Genomic DNA, 18,587 nt, shown 5'->3' with positions numbered 1-18,587 from the left:
AAAGTCACCCTCTAATTCTTCAGTACACGCCAGTGTTCCCAAACCACTGGTGGTACACAGATGACCTTAGGTGGCACAGTATGAAGCTAAATGCTAGCCACACTGAGAACTGCACCCTACACCTTTCTTTCCAGCCCTGTGACTACTCCACACAAGAAGCCTCGTTTTGCTGCTTGGTAACATCTTTTTTTTTTCAATGCAAGGAAGAGCAAACTGGCCTCCTCTTAGTTTCAGAGCCTAGGCAGACACTAGCGTAAATTTAATAACATTTTTTTTGTTTTAATTTTTTTTGTGGTTACCTTTTATTTATGGCAAATTGATACTGGCTTTCTACTTGTAATAGAGATTTGTTTCCTTTCACAATACTTTAAAATTTAAAAAACAAATATTAAGCAAATAATCATTTGGCAGTACTCAAGTGATTAAAGTTTGGGAAACAATGGCTATAGTCTAACAAATCATGTTTTTTAAAAAGTGACTTCAAAAGTGGTCTAGAAAGAAAGCGTATGTCACTGTGTTTTCAATGTTGTGACACTGCAGAGATGAGCTTCCTAGAGCCTCCTCCCACATTAGGTGACTTCCAGAGTTGATTCAAGCAAAAATAAGGAAAAAGAACCATTTTGGACCTCAGAAATTCATGATACCATCAATGTGTAAATATTTAGCAACTCGTTTGTTTTAAATATAAACTTTTCAGTTTACTGCACCGTCTTTTTATTTGGTCTAAATAATGCCTCACAAAGGCAAAGCCATGTTGTACAGTTCCTGCCTGGTCTTCAGAGCAAGGACCACATAGCTGTTTTGATTGAACTCCTTCAGCACGGATTCAGGACTACTGGCCAAGTCTTCCTGTGGTAGCTGACTGTTCTTCCCCATTATGGCCCTGCAGAGAGAAGCTTCCATCTCCTCCTCCTCTGATGATAATCTCACAGCCAGCGTTCTTCTGAAAGGAGTTTGCCTGGCAGGTCTTGCATGCTCACAGGCATGCCATGCTGATTTAAAACAAAAAGATAGGAGAGAAAGAAAGCAGCGCTTCTCTTGGGTGGTGAGCAATTTCTTCATCACAGTGGCAGTTAAGATATGTTCCCTCCTTTGTCCTCTGAAGCCAAGGCAATACATGTGAAGAACAGTGTCAGACATCATAATCAGGAGCCTTACCCTGGGCTTGCCTTAGCCAGATCTGTAGGGTAACGAATGCTCCCACAGTCACATGAAAGAAAAGTTGCCAGAGGTTTCGCAGTTCATAAAGATACATATTGCACAGACAGATTAAGCCAAGAGTCAAAAAAGATTTGACATTCCGCCAGCCGGTATAGTAGACAAGTAAATAACACTGTTCAAAATATAAAAATGAAAGATGATTAGGGTTACAGGAAAAGAAATAGACACGCCTAGTATCGAATAATAACAGGCCAGGATAAAACATGAGAGTGGAATAGGGGACTTTTTTAATCTAGGGATAAGATAATGTAACCTAGAAAGGGCATTCGGCAATGAAAGTGCCAAAGGAAAATGGATTTCTTCTTTTATGTTTCTCATTTTTCAAAGGAAAAAGCATTTAGTATAATATTTAGGAGGAAGTATAATTGCGTTACTTTTTTGCAAACAAACTGGGCACGTTTTCCAAAGTGTCAGGCCAGTAAGAAACATTCCCAGTGTCTAAGAGAGTTTAAGCTCTCATTCTCACCCCAAAAAAAGTATAAAAAGCTAACACAAGCTATTTAGAAAAAGGACTCTTACATAGCCTGAGCCTGAATATTAAAAAAATCAACAAATACTGACCCCCCCATTGCAATGTAGTAAATTACATGGTATGGCTTTTCTGGCCATAGTCTCTGCTCAGTCATAGTCACCCTGAGTACGACAGAATGAAATATATTACACACATACTTTAAAATATGCTTATTTAGTTTGTCATCTATATCCCTTGACAGAATCTAAGCTTCATGAAAGGAGAGATGTTTAACTGTTTTGGTCACTCATTTCTCTCTCCAGTGCCAAGAACAGTGCCTGGCACGTAATAAAAACCAAACCAAACACACTGCCATCAAGTTGATTCCAACTCATAGTGACCCCATTGGGTTTCCAAGGCTGTATATCTTTATGGAAGTAGACTGGCTCATCTTTCTCCCATGGAGCAGCTGGTGGCTTTGAACCAGAGACCTTATGGTTAGTAGCCAAATGCCTTACCCACTACACCATCAGAGCTCTCTGACACACAGTAAGTGCTCAATAAAAAAACACAGGATGAATGTTTTCAAAAAGTCTCAAATTCACATGGTAAGTGTCAGAAGCATTCTAAGTATAGGAATTACATGTGATCACAATGTCTTAAGAAGTACAGATCTTCATGTGGAATTGTATCCAGGCTTCAGAACAGGAAGGACATTAGGTATCTGCAACAATGCAGAAAGAACATGGACATGTTCTGCTAAACCTATTGAGTTCTTATATAAATTAGAACTTTGCTTATTTAGAAAGAAGGCTGCTATTCAAGAAAAATGAATTGGATGACTTTCACTGTGGAATAAAGAATTTTAAAATAATTGGAAATAACAAAAAAGTTAGCTTTTTCTTTTGAAATAATCTTAAGACTTAGAGATAAGTTGCAAAAATAGTCCAGAGAGTGCCCATATACCCTTCACTTGACTCCCCCTAATGTTAACCTCTTGCATGGCCATAATATACATATTGAAACCAGGAAATTACATTGGTACAATACTATTAACTAATCTACAGACTTTATTTCAATTTTGCCAACTGACCTACTAGACTCCCTCTTCTGGTCCAGGGTTCAATCCAGGATTCCATATTGCATGTAGTCCTCATGTCACCTCCAGTCTCCAATAGCTCTTTGTCTTTCATGACTTTGATAGTCTTGAAGACTACTGATTGGCTATTTTGTAAAACATCCCTCAATTTCAGTTCATCTAATATTTTCTCATGATTATATCAAGGATATGCAATTTTGGCAGAATACCACAGAGGTACTGCATAATGTCTTATTACTGGTGGTGTTAACTTTGATCACTTGGTTAAGATGGCGTCTGTTAAGTTTCTATACTGTACAGTTACTATTTTTCCACTATGTAATTAATGAGTAAGGATCTTGTGGAGGGATACTCTGAGACTATCTAAATATTCTATCTTATACTTTTGCCCACTAACTGTATCCAAAACCAAAAAACAACCAAACCTTCACTGCCGTCGAGTCGAGTCCGACTCATAGTGACCCCTCCTTGGGTTTGTGAGGCAGTATCTCTATGGAAGTAGATTTCCCAGTCTTCCTTCCGAGGAGTGGCTGGTAGGTTTGAACCACAAGCCTTCTCACTAGCAGTCAAAAAATGCCTTAGGCATATACCACCAGATCTCCCACCGACTGTAACATCCACTGGTAATTCTCACCTGCAAGAATTATCACTGTGCTGTTTGCCTAGTGGTGGTTTTTCATATCCATCATTGTAACTACATTTTAATTGGAATTCTACTGTAAAGAAGACCTAGTTTTTCTGGTATTTAAAGAATTATATTTTGTGTTTTTTAAGGTTTAAAAAGTAATGACCTCTGCTTCACAGATGACTTATTAATTACTAGAAGGAAAAGATACCTTTGCAATGGAGAGATCTGGCAGACACCACCTTAACTAAATAATCAAACTTATGACACATTTCTTGACTGCTAAAAAGAGAGGCTGTCATCCTATGCTACAGAGTACTCTTGCCAAAATATTTAACCTGAATCTAATCATGAAAACAGACAAATCCAGATGGTGGATTCAATAAGGTCAGGTACCTACTTGCCTTAAAAATGTCAAAGTAATGAAAGATAAAATAAACAAAACAAAAAAGACCAAGAGATTTATTATAGACTAAAAGATACATGAAACCAAATGCAATGTATGAGCCTTGATTGAGTCCTGGATGACAGGAAGAATGGATAAAAAGAATACTTTGGAGAGAACTACAGTAATTTGAATACAGATTGTGTATCAGATAGTATTATTATCAATATTAAATTTCTGGTGCATGATAATGGTATCACAGCTATGCAGAGGTGAAACAGCACAACGTTCAAAACTTATTTTAACACAACTGTACAGGGACTTCTACTTCTAGGAAAATGGAGTAGAAGAACTTTTTCTTATTCCTCCTGCTAAGTACAGCTAGGATATTACATGTAAAACAAGCATAAGATGACTCTAAAAGCTGAGAAGAAAAAGTCAAACAGGCTAGGGACTTGAAACCATGCAGTAACACAGTGGTGACTTCCCTGGGTTTTCTTTTTGTCTCATATATGCCTGATGTGGAGCCAAAGAAGATGGTAAACAGCACCACAGGTACAGACCAAAAAATATAAAAGGCCCCCAAATAAAAGCTTTCAAAGCTTGCTCTCTCTAGTGGAAGGATCAGAAAGGGGTAGCTTAGCATGACAGAAAATTTCTAGACAATAACTGCTCTACTCCAGCCAAACATCACAGTAAAACCTGCAGCCCTACTCCCAACCCCACCAGCAAAGGCCAAGTGAGGAGCCTAAAATTCAGACTTCAATAGGCTACAGCAAGATGCTCAAATCCCCACAATGGAGTGATTTCAGAGAGGCTGAGTAAGGAACCAGGACTTTCATTCTCATGAGATGGTAATGACCCCTTCAAACTCCCACTCTGCTCCTGCACTCTGGTATTAGTAGAGACCACATGTGGAACCTGCACACCCAACGGGAAGCAATGAGGCAATAGATTACTCACCAGAAGCCATAGAGGCCAGCAACAAACGGAATAGCATTTTTCTGGTTCTCAAAGAAAAGAACTGTCAACCCAGAACACTATATCCAGTGAAGGGGAAATGAAGACAGTGCTGCCAGTAAACCAAAGAAAACTAAACCCACCAGCAGATATACCCTAAAAGAGTGGCCAAATAGGTTTATTCCAGAGATAGAAGGCTGGTTCAGTATTGGAAAATCAATCAGTGTAATCCATCACATGAGCAGCTAAAGAAGAAATACATATGATTGGATCAATTGGTGCAGAGAAAGCATTTGACAAAACTAAACACTCATTCATGATTGGGGGGAAAAAAGCCCCCCCCCCCAAAAAAAAACTCTCTAAGAAATAGGAATAGAGGATGTCATGGATTGAATTGTGTTTCCCCAAAATGTATGTCAACCTGGCTGGGCCATGATTCTCAGTGGTTTAGCAGTTATGTAATGATGTAAAGTGGCAGATAAGTGATGATACCCCATGATGTGACCTGATGGGATAAGCCAAGTGTGACAGGATTGAGGGTGGAAAGCAACACCTTTAGTCCCATCACAGCCCTGATCCAATATAAGGGAAGCTCCGCTGGGAGGTGGCCTGCGACACCTTTTTTCTTATCAGAGATAAAAGGAGAGAGAAGAGAGCAGAGGGGGACTTACTCCCACCAGGAAAGAGCCGGGAGCAGAATGCATCTTTTGGACCCAAGGTCCCTGCACTGGGATCCTCCTAGGACCAAGAGACACAAGAACGAGAAAGCCTTCCCCAGAGCGTGCACTCTGAACTTGGATGTGTACCTTCCTAAACTGTGAAAAAATAAATTTCTGTCTGTTAAAGCCATCCACTGGTGGTATTTCTGTTACACCAGCACTAGATAACTAAGACAAGGGGGAACTTGCTCAACTTGATAAACAACATCTACGAAAATGCCACAGGAACATCATACTGATTGTGAAAGACTGAATTTTTTCCCTCAAAATCAAAAAAGGCAAAGGAACTAGAATGGAACTAAAATGATTCTGAAAAAGATGAACAAAATGAGAGGAATAAGTTTACCCAGTTTAAAGATTTCCTATACACATCAAGAGTGTATGCTTTTGGCCGAGAAACACACACACAGATCAGTGACCACAATAGAGAACCCCAATATAGACCCATATAAGAAACCCACTGCTGTCGAGTTGGATCTGACTCATAGCAACCCCACCTTGGGTTTCTGAGGCAGCATCACTACAGAAGTAGATTGCCCAACCTTCCTTCCGAGGAGTGGCTGGTGGGTTTGAACCACCAGCCTTCTGGTTAGCAGTCAAATACCTGAGTCACTATGCCACCAGAGCTCCTATAGACCCATATAGATATGCTCAACTAATTTTTGACAAAGATGCCAAAGTAATTCAGTGGAGGAAGAACAGTCTTTTCAACAAAAGGTTCTGGAGCAATTGGCCATCCAGAGGCATAAATAAATAAATAAACCTCAATCTAAGTCTCTGACCTTATATAAAAATTAATTCCAAGTAGGTCATAGACTTAAATGCAAAACATAAAAGTATAAAACCTATAGAAAAAAATAGGAAGTAATCTTCAGGGTCTAGGGTGAGGCAAAGAGTTCCTAGACTTCACACAAAAAAAGCATGATCCATAAGAGAAAAAAAATTGATGAATTAGACTTCATCAAGAATAAACTTTTGCTCTGTGAAATACTCTGTTAAGAGGATGAGAAAGAAAAGTAGAGAATGGAAAAATTTTTCACAAAGTACATATCCAACAAAGGACCAGTATCTAGAATATATAAAGAACTCTGAAAATTTAACAATCAAATTAGAAAATAAACAGATATTTAACTGAAAAGGATACAGGTGGCAAATAAAGCCATGAAAAGATGTTTAATATCATTAGCCATTACAGAAATGCTAAATTAAAACCACAGTGAGATATCATTACATATCCACCAGAATGACTAAAATAAAAAGCAGTAACACTTAATGCTGCCAAGGATGCAGAGAAACTGGATCACTTATGCATTGTTGATGGGAATGAACAGTTTGGCAGTTTCTTAAAAAACTAGCATGCCATTATGACACAACCCAGCAATTTGTTCCTGGGCATTTATCCCAGATAATTGAATACTTAATATTCATATAAAAACCTGTTTATGAATATTTATAGCAATTTTATTTGTGTTAGCCCAAAACTGGAAACAACTTATATGTCTTTCAATGGGTGGATGGTTCAACAAACTGTGGTACATCCAACTATGGAATTGTTGTTGTTGTTGTTATGTGCCGTCGAGTCAAACCCGACTCATAGCGACCCCTCCTTGGGTTTCCGAGGCAGTATCACTACGGAAGTAGGATTGCCCAACCTTCCTTCCGAGGAGTGGCTGGTGGGTTTGAACCGCCAGCCGTCTGGTTAGCAGGCAAGTGTCTTAGCCACTATGCTACCAGAGCTCCCAACTATGGAATACAAGTCAGCAATAAAATAAAGGGGGGGACGGGAACAAACACAGATACATACAACAATCTGGGTGAATCTCCAGAGAATTACTGAGCAAAAAAAAAAAAAAAAGCCAATTCCAAAAGGTTACATACTGCATGCTTATATTTATATAACATTCTTGAAATGACAAAATTAGAGAAATGGAGACATTAGTGGCTGCCAGTGGGGCCATGACGGAAGTGGATGTAGTTACAAAAGGGCAACATGAGATCCTTGTGGTGATGATGGAAGTGTTCTGTATCTTGACTGTTATCAGTGTCAATATCCTGGCTGTGGTATTGTCTTCAGTTTTGCAAGATAGTACCATGAGGGGAAACTGGGTGAAGAGTGCACAGGGTCTCTCAGTATTATTTCTTACAACTGCTTGTGAACAGATAACTGTCTAACATTAAATGTTTAATAATAAAAACTGTACATGCAAATACTTGCCTGTAATCTCCTCTATAAACAAACATATACACACAAAGAAATGTTAAACAATTGATGACTCTAGATGTACTAGCCTTTCAACTTTCCCATAGGTTTGAAAATAAAACACTGAAGCAAAAGCAATTGTCTCTATTTTCTTCACTGATGCTGCATTTTCCTATTTGAAATGTTCCATATCATGCTTGCTCCTATCTGGCTGACCTCTATGCCTCCATATGCACCCATAGCCTAGAGATAAAGGTGACACACCATGTAGCAGTGGCCTGTGAGGTCTGATCTAAAAAGGATTAAAAAATATACTGACAACTGGAGATGGATCATATTGTATAGTAAAATGTAATAACTTTTACTGTGTAGAAAAGGCAGCACTATTATCATTCTGCTCAGCATACTTAGAAAGCACACAGGAAAACCTTACAGGTACTGCATGTTCAATTTCAGATGACCACAATAAAGCAAATACAGCAATAAAGTGAGTCACACGAATTTTTTGGTTTCCCAGTGTATATAAAAGTTATGTTTACACTATACTGGAGGCTATTAAGTGCTCAAAAGTATTACAAAAAAGTTTGAAATACTGTGAGAATTACCAAATGGGACAGAGAGACATAAAGTGAACATACGCTGTTGGAAAAATGGTGCCAATGGACTTGCTTGACACAAAGTTGCTACAACCTTCAATTTGTAAAACAACACAGTATCTGTGATGCACAATAAAGTGAAGCAAAACTAAACTAGGTATGGCTATAATGCTAAGTTTACAATTCTCTAAAAATCAGAGATGTAGGTCACAACGTTAATAGAAGCTCAAATTAAAAGAGCGGCAAAGAACTTAGACATTTTTACTTATTTAAAATGCACAAGCTTTTTAAAAAAATTATTAGAGTTGATACCTGAAACAAACAGTAATGGGGAAGGGTTTCTAAATGTGAACCAACCTACCTGGTAAAGACAGGCTGCTGTTCCAAGGAAAAATGCAACAATGTAATTAAAATCCTCACCATCACTCTGTGAAAATAAAATAAAAGATTACTTCTTTTCTGGTGGAACTCTATGGCCACAAACAAGCCCTGGGATAGGACACTGATGCTACTGATGCACAAATGACCAGAATTTTCACAAAGTGGTATATAAACCCCTCAAAAGTCCTAAAATAGAATTTTAAAATGTATCATAGGACCCAAGGTCTGTGAGCTAGATGTAGTACAAGGGTTCCTCTATTTCTTGTCCTCCCACAGCAATTTCATTTTACCCAAGAAAATGAGAAAACCAATGGGAAAATATTCCCACGTAATGTGAAAATATTTCTTTCTCTCTACTTAAGAAACCATATAAAAATGCATAACACCCTAGAGGCCTATAAAGTTACTTCTGCTCATTAGGGTCACTACTTGACTCAAATAAATATTGACAAACTTTACTATCTAGTAAGCACAGCATTGAATTGCCCAATAAAGTAATTTGACATGATTTAAAAAGCAAAACATAACAGTGAAAACAGAAAAGATGCCATCCACTAGAGTGTGCTAAATGCCAATGAGAAAAATCAGCACTAGTCAGTCACGCTTGCTATGCTAGGAAAAAACAGCCACCCAGAAGAAAAACAGAGATAGATCAAGCATAGAGTATTTCTTTTAAACCCAAACTAATGGAGATGTAATAATCCACACTTTTCTATCCCTTTTTGGTTCCTCTTTTGGAAGCTCTGGTAGCGTAGTGCCTAAGGCACTTGACTGCTAACCAGAAGGCTGGTGGTTCAAACCCACCAGCCACTCCTCGGAAGGAAGATGGGGCAATCTACTTCCATAGTGATACCGCTTCAGAAACTCAAGGAGGGGTCACTATGAGTTGGGTCTGACTCGACGGCACATAGCAACAACAAATTGGTTCCTCTTACACAGTTGTACTTATCAACATCCTATATTTACCTTTTCTTAATTTAGGAAAAAAAAATCTTTAAATAATGAAAATGTCCACAAGACACAGGAGTGTCTCTCATGACATGTCTTCGTGCAATAGTATAAAGAGAAAATTCCCTTTGGAATTGTCATTATGCAACAGAACTGACTGTAAGACAGAGGGAGAGTGCTTATTCTATTGAGAAGATCTTAAAATAGGAACTTTTAATCTGTCTGGGATGCTTAGGCCAGTTCTACCCCAGAGGCAGGGAAGGTCAACATGAAACCTTTCCACTTTAATAGTTCTAATACTTTTAATAAACTCTGCTTGATTATTTCTTTCTTTAGTTTTTATTTTTCAAATGATCTTTTTCTGATTATAAAGTTCATATTTACCACAGAGAATTTGGAAAATGAAGAATGATACAAATTCATACAGTCTATGAAACTATACTACAGGGAGAATTATTGCTTAACATCCCTCCCATGTACTTTCTTTTAGCTGTTTCTACGAAGATGATAGAAAGAAAGATAGATAGATAGATGAAACTATACTTTTATATATACACCATAATTCCATCAATGTCCTATAAGTAGATCTTACTTTTTTTTTACCTAACTCTACATTAGCGTTTTGTTAACTATCTCAATTGCCTTCATGCTCCTGTTGCCATTTTAAGACTTGGGTTCAAATCTTTACTTATTAGTTGTATTATCTTGGGCCACTTATTTAACTTCAACCTTCTTTCTTGAAAAATAAATGTAAAACATAACACATAAAAGTTGTAGAAATTAAATAACACTTGGAAACAGAACAGTACCTAGTACACAGTAAGCATGCAAGCATTCATTCACTTCTCCCTCTCTCTGGGGTTACTATCACTCATTTGATAATTAGGTTATCTCTCAGTATTGTTTAATCTCTAGTGTACTGACCTTATATTCTCAATTAGATCCAAACCTTCCTCGAAGGCAGAAAACAAATCTTCCTGCATGGCCTTGCATGAAACTGCACATAGCAGAAAACCAACAAATGCATCCTGAATTGAGTCAAGCTTTATAAAAGCTTTAATTCTACTTAATAAAGAGGAAAAAAGGGGACTCTGGTGGTGCTGTGGTTAAAGCAGTAGGTGGTTAACCAAAAGGCCAGTGGTTTGAACTCACCAGCTGCTTGCTCCCTAGGAGAAAGAAGAGGTAGTGTGCTTCGGTAAAGGTTAACAACAGAAGTGTATGTGGGCTTTCTACTCATCTAACCAAGCCCAAAGGAGCTCTGGGGGCACAGTGATTAAAGGATATGGCTACTAACCAAAAGGTTGGCAGTTCGAACCCACCAGCTTCTCTTCAGGAGAAAGATGAGGCAGTTTGTTTCCATAAAAATTTACAGTCTTGGAAACCCTGTGGGGCAGTTCTCCTGTGCTCTGTAGAGTTGCTACGAGTTAAACTGACTTGATAGCAGTGGGTTAAAGGGAAAACTGTCTATAAACTTATTCTCTCTTCAGCAAATACTCAGTAGCAGTTGTGGGCTAGTACTGTGAAAGACCTAGGAAAGAAAACAAGTCTATACCAACAGTAAAGGAGCTCACTCTTTGATCAAGGCTGATACATAAACAACACCCACCCAAAGTGATACCTGGTGAGATAGGCGTGTGTAGAGGGTAAAAAAGGAGCCCACTGGAGATGCATCTAATACTGCTGAACATCAAAGGTTTCCCAGAGGAAAGTACAGCTTAACCTGGGTATTAAAGGCTGAACAGGCAGACAAAGTGGACAAAGTAGGAAGAGAAATCCAGGCAAAGGAAATAGTTCATGCAGTTTGAAAAAGGAAAGAGCCCAGGATGACTCTGAAGTTTCTGGGTTAGGCAACTGAATGACAGCATTCACCAAGGTGGGAATGTAGGAGGAAAAGTAGATTTGAAAACAGAAAAAAGAATTTCATTTGGACATACTATCTGAAGTTGCTATTGGGACATCCAAATAATCTGAAGGCCACTTCAGGAGAGTTTTGACCTAGACATTTAGTTTGGCAGTCATCATATTCAAATAATATTACCATATTTAAATAGTAGTTAAACTAAACTAAAGGCATAGAGACATGATAAAGAAAAGCAAGTCTTAATTCTTGATCAGGAAGAGGAAAAACAGCTGGAAATGCAATTTGGGGACAACTGTGGAAATTCAACTACAGATTTCATATTACACTACATCACTGTAAATTTCTTTGCTGTGATAAAGGTGTTGTGGTTATACAGGAGAGACTCTCACTTCTTAGGACATATATATGGAATAATTTGGGGGCAAACTGTCATACTTTCTACAATTTTAACTCCAAAAGATCAGGAAAAAGAGAGAAAAAGAGGGGTAGATGGTTAGGTACATCTCTAAGCAAATTTTAATTATACTGTTCTTTAAACCCTTCTGTAGGTCTTAATTCTTTCAAAAAACAAAAGAACAAAATATTGCACAATAGGGGAGAAGGGGAAGAGAAACACAAGTGAAAAAAATGCTATGTAGCTACTAAAAATGTAGCTACATAGATCTCTATGAACCGATATGAAATTATCTCCTATACTAAAAAAATTAAATAAAAAAACCACTGCTATCAAGTCGATTCTGACTCACAGCAACCCCCATTTGACTTTCCAGGGCTGTAAATCTTTACGAAGTATACTGCTTCATCTTCCTCCTGTGGAGCAGCTGGTGGGTTTGAATTGCTGACCTTCTGGTTACCAGTCAAATGTCTTACCCACCATGCCATCAGAGCTCCTTTATCTCCTATATACTGCTAAGTAAAAAACGAGATGCAAATCAGTATGAAAGTATATTGTATAAAAATAATTTTAAAAGAATAATTCATAATATATAGATACAGTTATACTGGGAGCTCTGGTAACATAGTACCTAAGGCACATGACTGCTAACCAGAAGGCTGGCGGTTCAAACCCACCAGCCACTCCTCGGAAGGAAGGTTGAACAATCTACTTCCATAGTGATATCGCCTCAGAAACCCATGGACGGCTCACTGAGTCGGGTCTGACTCGACAGCACATAACAACAGTTATACTAGCAATACACTCATAATGTCTCTAGAAAGAAATACCAGTGCTTGACTCTGGAAGAAATGGGAAAAGAATTATTTTCATTTTTGTGAAAGTCACCTATCAATTTTAGTACTTTTTGAAATTTATCATGTGCATATTTTCTTGTGTATGTATATGTATGTATATAAATACATAAACTTGTTTTTTCAAAAAACATGTCATTATGAAAATATCCAAGGAAAAAGTATAGAGTTAAAGAAAATAAAGCCAAGGATAGAACACTGGGGACATAAGCATGCTACTACTTAAAGGGTAAGTAAAGAAAGAAAATTCATCTAATAAACTGAGGAACAGGAGGAAAGAGAGGGGGCAGCAAAAAGGTGTCAAACTATGCAAGACCAAAAGGGCAGCGTTTGCCCAAAACCAAAAATAAAAAATCAGGACACAGTAAACAAACACTACAAAAAAAAAAAAACCTCACTGCCATCGAATTGTTTCCAACTCATAGTGACCCCTCCACGGGTTTCTGAGGGAGTATCACTACAGAAGTAGATTGCCCAACCTTCCCTCCGAGAAGTGCCTGGTGGGTTTGAACCGTCAGCCCTCCGGTCAGTCAAATGCCTTAGGCACTACAAATACCTTCATGGAAATGAAAGTATCAGAGATTATCAAGAAAAAAATGTAACACATCAAACTATTAAGAGTTATTAATTTTATTTGCTTTGTAATATAAACATTTTTTAAATTAAAAATATAAAACCGGTTGCAGTCAAGTCAGTTCCTACTCATAGCAAAGCCCATATGTGTATCATAGCAGAACTGTGCTTCATAGGTTTTCAATGGCTGATTTTTTTGAAAGATCACCAGACCTTTCTTCCAAGGCACCTCTAGGTAGACTTGAACCTCTAATTACTTGGTTTGCAGCCAAGTGCAAAGCAGCCAGAGACTCCTTAACAAAAACTTTTAAAGGGAAGAACTGAACAATAATGTGAAATAAGGCAGAGAGATCACATAAGATAAAGACTAAAGTGTGGCTGTAGTATTTGGCAATCAGAAGGTTACCAGTAAACCTAATGAAAAAGTTATGGGAGCAGAAAAAGAGATCACAGTGGCTCATCATGAGGAAGACGACTAGGGACAACAAATGTATGCTATTTTTTCAAAAGTTAGAAGGAAACAGAAGTTTGTGTTTTTTTTAATTATTTTGTTTGTTTTTTAAAGAATGCATGGTTATAGGCTGAGAGAAAATAGCCAGAAGGAAGCAGATGAAGTGTTGCTGTAGTTGTTAGGTGTTGCTGAGTCGCCTCCGACTCATAGCGACCCTATGTACAGCAGAACGAAACACTGCCCGGTCCTGTGCCAGCCTCACGATCCTTGCCATACCTGAGCCCATCACTGCAGCCACTGTGTCAGTCCATCTTGTTGAGAGCTTTCCCCTTTTTCACTGATTCCACTTTATCAAGCATAATATCCTTCTCTAGGGAATGGTTCCTTCTTAGAACATAACCAAAGTAGATGAGACAAAGTCTGGCCATTCTTGCTTCCAAGGAGCGTTCCATCTGAACTTCCTCCAGGACAGATTTGTTAGTTCTTTTAGCAGTCCGTGGTACTTTCAGCATTCTTCGCCAGCACCACAACTCAAAAGCATCCACTCTTCTTCGGTCTTCCTTATTCATTGTCCAGTTCTCACATGCATACAAGGTGACTGGAAATACCACAGCTTCTGTCAGGCGCACCTTAGTCTTCAAGGAGATATCTTTGCTCTTCAGCACTTGAAAGAGGTCTTTTTGTAGATTTGCCCAATGCTATATGTCATCTGATATCTTAACCGCTGCTTTCACTGGTGTTGATTGTAGAAAAAAGTAATATGAAGTCTTTGACAACCTCAATCTTTTCTCCATCTATTGTGATGCTGCTTATTGGTTCAGTTGTGAGGATTTTTGTTTTCTTTATACTGAGATGCAATCCGTAGTGAAGACTGTAGTCTTCAGTCTTCATCAGTAAGTGCTTCAAGTCATCTTCACTGTCAGCAAGCAAAGTTGTGTCATCTGCATAACGTAGGTTGTTAATGAGTCTTCCTCCAATCCTGATGCCACATTCTCCTTCATATAGTCCAGCTTCTCAGACTATTTGGTCGGCATACAGACTGAATAAGTATGGTGAAAGGATAAACTCTGATACATTCCCTTCTTGATTTTAAACCATGCAGTATTCCCTTTTTCTGTTTGAACAACAACAGCCTCCTGGTCTCTGTAGGTTCCTCATGTGTACAATTAAGTGTTCTGGAGTTCCCATTCTTTTATCCATAATTTTTTACTTTATCCATAATTTGTTATGATCCACACAATCGAATTCTTCTACACAGTCAATAAAACACAAATAAACATCTTTCTGGTATTCTCTGCTTCCAGCCAAGATCCATCTGACAGCAGCTAGGATATCCCTCGTTCCATGTCCTCGTCTGAATCCAAGTTGCATTTCTGGAAGTTCTCTGTCAATATACTGCTGCAACTGCTTTTGAATTATCTTCAGTAAGATTTTATTTGCACACAATATTAATGGTATTGTTTGATGATATTCACATTCTGTGGGATCCTCCTTTCTTAGGAAAGGGTACACATAGGGATCTCTTCCAGTCGGCCAGGTAGCTGTCTTCCAAATCTCTTGGCGTAGTGAAATGAGAGCCTCCAGTGTGACATCTGTTTGTTGAAACATCTCAATGGGTATTCTGTCAATTCCCAGAGCCTTGTTTTTTGCCAGTTCCTTCAGGGCAGCTTTGACTTCTTCCTTCAATACAACTGGTTCTTGATCATATGCTACCTCTTGAAATGGATGATCATCTACCAATTCTTTTTGGTACAGTGACTCTGTGTATTCCATCCATCTTCTTCTGATGTTTCCTTCATCATTCAACATATTGCCCATGGAATCTTTCAATACTGCAATTCAAGGCTTACATTTTTTTCTCAGTTCTTTCAGCTTGAGAAATGCCAAGCATGTTCTTCCCTTTTGGTTTATTAACTCCAACTCTTAGAACATTTCATTATAATAACTGACTTTGTCTTCTCGAGCTGCTCTTTGAAATCTTCTGTTCAGCTCTTTTCTCTTGTCATTTCTTCCCTTGTCATTTCTTCCCTTTGCTTTAGCTACTATCTGTTCAAGGGGAAGTTTAGAGTCTCTTCTGACATCCATTTTGGTCTTTTCTTCCTTTCCTGTCTTTTTAATGACCTTTTGCTTTCTTCATGGATGATATTCTTGATGTCATCCCACAATTTCTCTGGTTTTTGGTTATTGTTATTCAATCCACCAAATCTATTCTTTAGATGGTCTCTAAAATCAGGACGGATATAATCAAGGTCATATTTTGGCTCTCATGGACTTGTTTTAATTGTCTTCAGCTTCAACTTGAACTTGCATATGAACAACTGATGGTCTGTCCCACAGTCAGCTCCTGGCCTTGGCTGAAGATATTGAGCTTCTCAATTGCTTCCTTGCACAGATGTAGTTGATCTGATTCCTGTGTGCTCTGCGCTCCATCTGATGAAGACCACATTTATAGTCGTCGCAGTGCCTAAGGCATCTGACTGCTAACCAGAAAGTTGGTGGTTCAAATCCATCAGCGACTGAGTGGAAACAAGGGTGGGTAATCTACTTCCATAAAGATTTACCACCTCAGAACCCAATGGGGGTCACTATGAGTCAGAACTGACTCAATGGTAGTGGGTTTGGTTTTGGGTTTTGATTTTTTGTTGTTGAAAAAAGGTATTTGCAATGAACAAGTCATTGGTCTTGCAAAATTCTATTATGTGATTTCTGGAGTGATTTCCATCACCAAGGCCATATTTTTCAACTATTGGTGGATTCTTCTTTGTTTCCAACTTTTGCATTCCAATCACCAGTGATAATCAACACATATTGATTGCGTGTTTGGTCAATTTCAGACTGCAGAAGTTGATAAAAATCTTCAATTTCCTTGTCTTTGGCTTTGGTAGTTGACGTGTAAATTTGAATAATAGTAGTATTAACTGGTCTTCCTTGTAGGTGTATGGATCTTATCCAATCACTGACAGCACTGTATTTCAGGATAGATCTTGAAACATTCTTTGTGATGATGAATGCCAAGCCATTCTTCTTTGCCACTCCCCGCACAGATCATATGGTTGATTTAAAATGGCCAAAACCAGTCCATTTCAACTCACTAATGCCTAGGATATTGATCTTTATGCATTTCATCGCATTTTTGACAACTTCCAACTTTCCTAGATTCACACTTCATACATTCCATGTTCCAATTATTAATGGATGTTTGCAGCTGTTTCTTCCCATTTTGAGTCATGCCACATCAGCAAATGGAGGTCCTAAAAGCTTTACTCTACCCACATCATTAAGGTTGGCTCTACTCTGAGTCGTATTTTGAGTGCCTTCTAACCCGAGAGCCTCATCTTCTGGCACTGTATCAGACAATGTTTCAAGGCTATTCATAAAGTTTTCCAGTGATATATCAGATAGTGTTTCACTGATATTTGTAAGATTTTCACTGGCCAATTCTTTGAGAAGTGGATGTCCCTTTCTTCTTCCAAGATTGTCTTAGTCTGGAAGCTCCACTAAAACCTGTCCACCATGGGTGACCCTGCTGGTTATCTGAAATATTGGTGGGAGTATCTGAAATACTGGTGGGATAGCCTCCGGCCTCACAGCAACACACAAGCCACCAGAGTAAGACAAACTGACAGAGGAGTGGTGGAAAATAAATTGAAGATGGAGGAACAGGCAGACAAGCTACACAGAGCCTCTTCAACAAAGAGAAACCAATTGACAGAGATACAGAAAATAATCCTGGAGCCCTGAGCTTTGAAAGGAAGTATACAGAAGTGGATTAGGCACCAACTAGTGGAAAAACCTGAATGAAAACAGTGAGTATGGAAGTATTCAAAGTAAATAAGCCTATAAGATTGCAAACAGGGAACCAGAGACATCAATTGACAAATGAGGACAACTACAAACCAAAAAGAGGGAAAAAACTGTGTTTTTACAGAACTGTAAATGGTAGGGAAGTCAAGACAATTACAAGATAGGATGGACTGTTCTAAACTTGAGAAGAAAACTATAAATCGCAGGGTAACCCCAAAGAAAAATGATAAACCTTCACATCAAAATAAAAAAAAAAGGACTAGCACAAATATTCAGCAAATATTAAAATGATGGCAACAAAGGAAGTGATAACACAATTCAGAAACAAAACGAGCTCAGCACAGAAAATTATATGGAACAAAGAAATCACCACCACGAAAAAGCACATAATAAAAATGACAGCAACAAATCCATACTTGTCGATAATTACGTATCTGGCAAGGGACTTATCTCTAAGATTTATAGAAAACTCCAATGCCTCAAAAGCAAAGGAATTAACAATCCAATTGAAAAATGGACAGAAGACATGAATAGACACTTCACCAAGGAGGATATTCAGGTGGCCAACAAATACATGAAGAGATGCTCACAATCACTGGTCATTAGAGAGATGCAAATCAAAACAACAATGAGATACCATCTCACCTCAGCACTGATGGCAAGGTTCAACGAGACAGAAAATAACAAATGTTGGTGGGGATGTGAAGAGATTGGGATTCTCATATGCTGCTGGTGGGACAACGAAGTGATACAACCACTGTGGAAAGCAGTATAGCGATGCCTTAAAAAGCTAGAATTGAAGATACTATTTGACCCAGCAATCCCATTACTAGGTATATATCCTAGAGAGGTGAGCTCCATGACAGGAACAGATATATGCACACCCATGTTCATCGCAGCACTATTTACAATAGCAAAAAGATGGAAACAACCTATGTGCCCATCAGGAGAAGAGTGGATGACCAAACTAGGGTACATACACACAATGGAATGCTATGCAGCACAAAAGAATAATGTAGAGGAGTTCCGGCAAGATGGCGGACTAGGCAGAAGGATTGCACAGAC

The 18,587-nt window shown here is 38.4% G+C and overlaps 1 protein-coding gene across 1 annotated transcript in view; it reads right to left on the bottom strand.

Moving 5' to 3' along the window:
* Positions 1–1,132: 1,132 nt before the first annotated feature.
* SEC22A (SEC22 homolog A, vesicle trafficking protein) overlaps positions 1,133–18,587 on the bottom strand; it is a 136,156-nt gene continuing 118,701 nt past the window's right edge. The window contains exons 5-6 of the mRNA XM_007943915.2: positions 8,618–8,683; positions 1,133–1,333 (exon numbers count right to left, since the gene is read on the bottom strand). Of these exons, the coding sequence (XP_007942106.1) occupies positions 1,133–1,333; positions 8,618–8,683 (267 nt within the window). The remainder of the gene's footprint in view (positions 1,334–8,617; positions 8,684–18,587) is intronic.

Source organism: Orycteropus afer, unplaced genomic scaffold (assembly GCF_000298275.1).
Source record: "Orycteropus afer afer isolate SDZICR_OR568_19922 unplaced genomic scaffold, OryAfe1.0 scaffold00114, whole genome shotgun sequence".
NCBI lineage: Eukaryota > Metazoa > Chordata > Mammalia > Tubulidentata > Orycteropodidae > Orycteropus > Orycteropus afer.
Note: the sequence above shows the minus strand (reverse complement) of the source record. Positions and strands in the feature narration are given on the sequence as shown.